This window comes from Eumetopias jubatus, unplaced genomic scaffold, assembly GCF_037043125.1.
Source record: "Eumetopias jubatus isolate StellerSeaLion01/CBP00866 unplaced genomic scaffold, mEumJub1_p1.0 scaffold_6, whole genome shotgun sequence".
NCBI classification, from domain to species: domain Eukaryota; kingdom Metazoa; phylum Chordata; class Mammalia; order Carnivora; family Otariidae; genus Eumetopias; species Eumetopias jubatus.
This window is the reverse complement of record NW_028274812.1, coordinates 40,925,753-40,933,181: the sequence shown is the minus strand read 5'-3', so window position 1 is coordinate 40,933,181 and position 7,429 is coordinate 40,925,753. Positions and strand designations below refer to the sequence as shown.

General features: G+C 42.3%; 1 protein-coding gene across 3 annotated transcripts in view; it reads left to right on the top strand.

The window, feature by feature from the left end:
- Positions 1-953: 953 nt before the first annotated feature.
- HSF2 (heat shock transcription factor 2) overlaps positions 954-7,429 on the top strand; it is a 36,960-nt gene continuing 30,484 nt past the window's right edge. For all 3 annotated transcript variants that reach the window (XM_028117088.2, XM_028117087.2, XM_028117086.2), the window contains exon 1: positions 954-1,148. In XM_028117088.2, the coding sequence (XP_027972889.1) occupies positions 1,056-1,148 (93 nt within the window). In that variant the 5' untranslated portion in view covers positions 954-1,055. The remainder of the gene's footprint in view (positions 1,149-7,429) is intronic.

Genomic DNA, 7,429 nt, shown 5'->3' with positions numbered 1-7,429 from the left:
GTCTGTGGAACATAAGGAACAGCATGGAGGATATTAGGAGAAGGAAGGGAAAAATGACCAGGGGGAGGGAATTGGAGGAAGAGATGAACCGTGAGAGACTATGGACTCTGAGAAACAGGGTTTTAGAGGGAAAGGGGGAGGGAGGATTGGTTAGCCCCCTGATGGGTATTAAAGAGGGCACGTACTGCATGGAGCACTGGGTGTTATATGAAAACAATGGATTGTGGATCACCACATGAAAAACTAATGATGTACTGTATGGTGACTAACATAATAAAATTTAAAACAACAACAACAGTGTGTAAGGTGCCTATTGCCGTTTATGGTTCACTGTAGTACATAATTAAGAGTGAGTTAATATTTAAATTCCTCTTTTTGATAAACGTATTTTAATGGAACCATTTTCTCCTAATGAAAACTTAAGGGCAGGGTTTACTATTTTTAAGACAGTTTCAAATTGGGGCCTAGCATCATGTTTGGAAAGCTGCTTCCCTACCCTCCCCCCACCCTCCATGTGAATTATTATACTTCCTCCTGACTAGCCCAAATCACACTTTGCCGGCCCAACTGATGGCTGAAATACCCCTGAAGACTTTCTGTAGCCTCCCAGCCACAGCTCAGAAACCCAAAGCCGTTTCCACGTGAAACAACCAAACACAGCCCACTAAGCCTAAGGTCCGCTACAGTGACGGCTCCTATATAAAAGGCGAATGAGAAGGCAGCGCCCCCTTTGCTCCCACCCCCTCCTCGTCGCAGCATCCTATCGCTTCTCTTTGTCGTGCGGTCCGCGCCTGGGGTTGGTCGGAAACGGGACCAGCGCGGGACGAGCGCGCAGGGGCCGAACGCCGAGACCTGTCCATCATGTGCGGCCGCCGGTCCACCCAGCCTCGCTGCGCGCTCGGCAAGGCTGGGGGGGCGGGGCTCGAGAGCTGCTGCGCCTGCGTTGTGGGCGTTCTCCCGGAGCAGCAGCTGCCGCCGCCGCCGCCGCCACCGCCGCCGCTACAGCCGCCGCCGTGTTCGGGTGTAGAATTTGGAATCCCTGCGTCTCGTTAACAATGAAGCAGAGTTCGAACGTGCCGGCTTTCCTCAGCAAGCTATGGACGCTTGTGGAGGAAACCCACACCAACGAGTTCATCACCTGGAGCCAGGTACGGGTTGAGGGCACGGCGGCCTCCGAACCCCCTGACTAACCGCCTCCTCTCTCCCTCCCGTGGGGTTGTCTCTCGCGGCCTGCGACTCGATGCCTTCTGCGAGGCCCGTGGCGCGGGGTGGCGCGGGCCCCGGCGTTCAGGCTCGCTAAGGGACTCCTTGTATTGTTCGCGCGGGGAGCCGCGGGGGTCCCGGCCAGCGCCGCTGGCTCAGGCCGCGGTGGGGGAGGGGCGGTCCGCACCGGGCGCCGCGGCCCGGGAGGCCCCGTAACGGTCCGGCCCCGTCGGCGTTCGGAACCGGCCCGGCAGGACGAAGGCGGCCGACGAGCCGAGGGCACGGGAGCCACGTTACTGCACACTCATTCTCCGTCCTCCCTCCGGGCTCGCGGATTACGAATCGCTGAGTGCATAGGCAGCCCTGGGCGCGGGGGTTTGTCTGAGAAAGCTTTACCTCAGCGACCTGATTCTCTCTAAAAAATACACTCCGCTTTGCACCTGAATCTTTATGAGGAGAGCAGTCAGGAATATAGGCAAATGTTCAAACGCAGTAAACGCAGGTTACTGGTTATCAATAGGTTTCGAAATTTTGTGTGGAATATGGTACATCATTCTTTGGAAATTCTGAGCCATTTGTAGAAACGGATTTTTATGATTATTTTAATAAAAGTGCTTTAATATACACAGGTGTTTAGTAACTTAGAAGCTAAAATGAATCACTGAATTTCACTAAACTGGCTGGGAGAGTGGTATGTGATGCCTTGATTATTGGTTTGATTCCCAACTCTGCCACTAAACAAGGATGACCTTAGTCAAGCTCCTTACCTTGTTTCCCCTGAGTTTCATCGTCCTTAAGATGAATGGGTTCCCTGGGTGATCCAAGACTCTTCTAGTTCCAAATACTAAGATTCTAAGCAGAATGATTATTACATAAACAGTGCATTTGCATTCAAATGCACTCTCAGGCTGTTGGAATCATTTTGTGGAGTGGGGTGGATTTTTCTTACTGTAGATGATCATCTGTTTGGGGTATTTTCTTGTGTAGAGGGCTGGAGAAGAGTAAGTGAAAACTACCCTCACAGTGCCTGGCACCTGTTAAGTGCTGAGTAAATGTTACTTCCTCTCTTTCTCCTTTTCTTTTCGTTTCCTTTACTATTTTGGAGCTCTCAGTTTTACTTTTATCTTAAGAGGGAGCACTGTATTGAGTACATGAAGTTTTCGACAACTGTAACACCATATTCTTTCTCATATTACTGTCATTTGTGCATTTTTTTTTATACCCCTCCTACGACTTAATTTTCTTGAAGGTCACTATCATCAGCTGGTTGGTGTATATTAAGTGTTTGATGAATTCTGTACAGTTGTACAAAGAAAGGTGAAAATAAGGAAGCCAGCCGCCAGCATACACTTAAAAATAAACAGATGTCTCATGCTTTTCATCAGTCAGAAGGATTAAAAGTTGACAGGGATGGATCAGCACAGTCTGCTGTTACTCAGCCTTGTATTCATATTAGAGATTGGACTCAGAGTCTCTCTCCCACCCAAGCTGATTTTATCATACCTTTTTGGCTTGTATCGCCATTTAAAAATAATTCTTAGTTATCATATTATTAAGTCTAGGCTTATGTTTTACTCATTTTCTACTACATAATGGGACAGTTGAAATATAACTTCAGTGAGGGCAGATACCATGCCTGTGCCAAGGACACAGTAGGTATTTAATAAATGTCTGATGAATCAGTGAAATCCTTAGAATATGTCATGGAAATGGTGGGAATGATAAAGAATTGTGCCTGAAAAGAATCTTAGAGATAATCCACTTTAGCCTCATCATTGTATAGATGAGGATTTGAGGCTTAGGTTAGATTTCTTCTCCATAATTACAAATCTAGCCATTATTGGAAGTGGGACTCTTAACATAGATTTCAGACCTCCCAGATCAGTCTTCCGTTATCAGCACTTCACTTAATATAGGTTGGTACAATATTTAGTGTTATATCAAAATGTTACACTTTTGCAAGTCAGTGAACAATTCTGGATTAATGTTGTTTAGGGCTTAGCTTGGTTGCTTAGGAAGTTTGTCTCTGTTACTTTCCCACAGATTTTTCCAAAAGCAGTGTTAACAATGAAATGAAAGGTAAAACTCTAAATAAACAATGATGTTAAATGGAAAAAACAAAGCAAATTACTCTCATCTTTTAGAAGTTGCTATTTATGGTTGTTTCTGGTTTCCTTCAAATAGATTTTGCTGAATTTCTGTTGAGGCAATTTAGCATTTATACTATTTGAGTGAAAATCATATTAAGACCTTTTAGAAGCAGCAGATGTTTTGGAAACCAATCTTTTATGCAATTTTTTTTTCGCTTGTGGAAAATAATTTACTCCTCTAGCTTGAGTGTAGGGTAAGGGGAAAAAACCAACTGCAGTTTGAGAAGCTTGGCTTAATATTCCTGAAGACTTACTTATATAACTAGTTTTTCTTGAAACTTGTAGTATTGCAAAAATGAAGAAAAATGAAATAACACCCCCATTCTCATGATTATAGAAATGTAATATTCTGAGCAGTCAAAATTATACTAAATATGTTATTGATTCAAACAACAGAAATGTCTTTAGATCCAGAGTGTCTTTAAAACATTTGTACATATTTTATTTTTTTCCCATATTCTCCCCTGAAAAGTTTCTTTTTCTTTCTTTTTTGTTTTTACATTTCCTATAGCTATTTTGGCTCTGGTAGGCAGTCAATTGCCAGAATCAGGGACAGAGATAATACTGTTGGACTACCTAAAGCTGTTTTAAGTGTAACTGAGTCCTAAACAGAAGGTACCGGTTTAACTTGGAAGCAACTGCAGAAACTTGATATTCAGGGACAAGAGGTTGTGGAAGTTGGAAGTTCTTGCCATTGATAGTGAGGAACAGCCTTTACTGTTAACTGAAATTTGATAGTGTATGTTGAAGTGAAGTAGTTACAAAAGCAGGAAAGAACTGGAGGTCATTGTTTTATTAATGTTATTACCTTTGTCTCTGTTCTTCAGATTGTTTGAGAAGACCAAGAAATGATTTCCACTAAAGACCTCATACCCTGGGTGCCTGGGTAGCTCAGTTGGTTAAGCGTCCAACTCTTGATCTCAGTTCAGGTCTTCATCTTAGGGTTGTGAGTTCAAGCTGCACACTGAACTCCATGGTGGGCGTGGGGCCTACTTAAAAAAAAGGGGGGGATGCCTGGTTGGTTCAGTCGGTTAAGCAGCTGCCTTCGGCTCAGGTCATGATTCCAGGGTCCTGGGATTGAGTCCCACATCAGGCTCCTTGCTCAGCAGGGAGCCTGCTTCTCCCTCTGCCGGCCGTTCCCCCTATGATCTCTCTCTCTGACAAATAAATATATAAAATCTTAAAAAAAAAAAAAAAAGACCCCATACCTATTTGGTCCACCTTTTTATGACCTTTGACATTTTCTGTTTCTCCATCCCTCTCAAATCAGCAGAGACAAATGAGGAAATAGGAAGGAAATGGAGCAAAACCAGTATTGGTCTAGTGCTTTCTAGCTATTTTGGATGAATTTGAGCATCCAGAACTTGATATTTGGGTATCATCTTGAACTTCCCAGCAACCATTGCATTATTACACTATTCTCAAGTAAAAACAAGAAAGCCACAGCTGTGGGAGAATAGGAGTAAAATCCACCTTAGATGAGCCTACAGAAATGTTGGAAGATTCATTGACGACTAGTATTTTTTATTTGTATACATAAGAGAGAATGAGAGACTCAGAAGGAATGGTTGGTGAACCTTAAGTTAATGGACTGTTTTAAGAAAAGTTACAAATTTCTGGGCACCTGGGTGCCTCAGTTGGTTAAGCGACTGCCTTCGGCTCAGGTCAGGATCCTGGAGTCCCGGGATCGAGTCCCACATCGGGCTCCCTGCTCAGCAGGGAGTCTGCTTCTCCCTCTGACCCTCTTCCCTCTCATGCTCTCTCTCATTCTCTCTCTCTCAAATAAATAAATAAAAATAAAAAAAAAGAAAAGTTACAAATTTCTATTCTGAAAAATGTTTTAAAGTAATGGACTGAAAAATTATTAGTAAGATTATTTTGGATGTTTTTAACTTACTACCAGTTCAAGCAGTAACAACTTATTATTTGGAAGCCTGCCAACCTTTATGGGTAAAACCTAAAAAGAAGCTACCTATCTCTCCCACCTCACTCAGTAATTGCTTTCTGCCCCTTGTGGAATGTGTTGGGAGAGTTCTGTATTGTATTGCTTGAGCCTCACAGGTTTAAATGGCAGTAAGGTGGAATTTTTGCACTCAGAGGTTATCTACTAATTTTAGAGTGGAGACTGAAGGAATACCATAAGCAGAGACACAGAATATGAGCGAATGAGGGTTGTATGAGAGGGAGAGCACGTGCAGATATAAGCAAGGGGCATTCATCATTTCATTTGATATAATTCAAGAGCTGAACTTCTAAAAAGATATTTTGGTCCACTGTGACCAGCAGTTCATTTATTTGATCACACACAGATATTTATCATGAATATGTTGTGTCCTAGGTACTAGGAATTCATTCAGTAGTGAACAGAGTGGCTTCATAGAGCTTATATTCTAGAGGAGGACACTGATAATTAAAAAGTAAGCAAACACAGATAATATAATTTCAGTTAGTGGTAAGTACCATAAAGAAAAGAAAGCAGGGTAAAGAGAGAGATCAGGGTCCAATTAGGAGACATGTCACATAATGTAAAAGAAGGAAAGAACTGTTTTTAAACATTTAAACAGGGAAAGTTTAGTAGAATTACTATATCAGGGGGATTGGAGTAAAAACTCTATAAAGAATATAGATAGGACTGGCAGTTATAAAAAGTATGATCACATCTCAATGGCAAAGAAAGCACTGGTGCCACACAGGTGGAACTTATGGAAGTTCATCCTTCAGAGCTTGTGGAGAAATATACCTTCTAAGGCAGGGATTGGCAAACCATGGCCCATGGGCCAGTCATCTGTTTTGTAAATAAAGTTTAATTGGAACATAACTATGCCTAATCTATTTACATATTGTTTATAACTGCTTTCTTGCTACAACGGCAGTATTATATATGACCTTATGATCTGCAAGCTCGAAGTATTTACTATCTAATGCCTTAAGAAAAGGTTTATCAGCACTTGTTCTAGAGCACCCTTGATAGTTGTTCATGGGGACATGTCTTGTCAGATATACTCTGATTTGAAACCTCCAAAGGGAGAGAGAATGTTGGCCTTGCGCTGCTGACCTTCTGTACTGCAAGAGCTAGGTGCTGGAGAACCTGCCTGCACTGTAGGAACCTGGCCATTGTTAAAGAACCAGGAAATAGGAAGGAGAACCCCCTTCTCTTGTAATATCTCTCTAGTATCTTCTGCTGATAAAGCCTATCACCATGCCATCTAGAAAAAAGATATTTAAGGGACCCACCTCTATATTTGCAAAGCAGACAATGAGGAATGAATTTGGAGCAATAAATTGATAAACTAGCACATAAAATGACTGGGATTTGTGGGTATTTTAGGTAGAGTGATAAGGAAAGCCTCTCTGAGGAGATGATGTTTGAGCAGAGATCTGGACAATTTGAAGGGATGGGCCAGGCAAAGAGGAATGGCAAATGTAAAGGCCTTGAACATGGCATGTTCATGTGATTGGGGAAGGCCCATGTAGTTAGAGTATCTGGAGAATGTAAGATTGAGATCAGAGTAGGCAAGAGTGGATGGTATAGGGCCTTAGGGCTGTGGTAAGGAGACTGGAAATCTAGGGAACTAGTTTGTAGATTATCACAGTTTTCCACTATGTTATTGAAAATAGTGTGGCTGAGACTAGTGTATTTGCAGTGGAGATGATGATAAGTTGTTGGATTTGATATTTACTTTAAAGGTAAAGCAGTAGAACTTATTAATAAATTGTCTGGAGTTGCAGGAAAGACAGAAGAATTAAGAATGACTCAGATTTGGGCTGAACGACAAGATAAATGACACCATTTGCTCAGATGGGAGAGTATTCAGAGAAATGCAGGTGGAGATTGGCCTATATTAACTTTGACATTACAGTGGACACTAGTGTTACTTGAAAATTGTTTTGTTTAGCTTACATTTCATTGACCACACTTGGTCAAATGACCATGTCTAATTTCAGAGGAGGTGGGGAAATTCAGTGCTAGGAAGGAGAACAGGAATATTTTTGAACAGCCTGAATGACTTCTGCACTCCCAAGACATCCAAGTGGAAATGTTGAACAGGATGTTTGGATATAAGACACTGGCATTC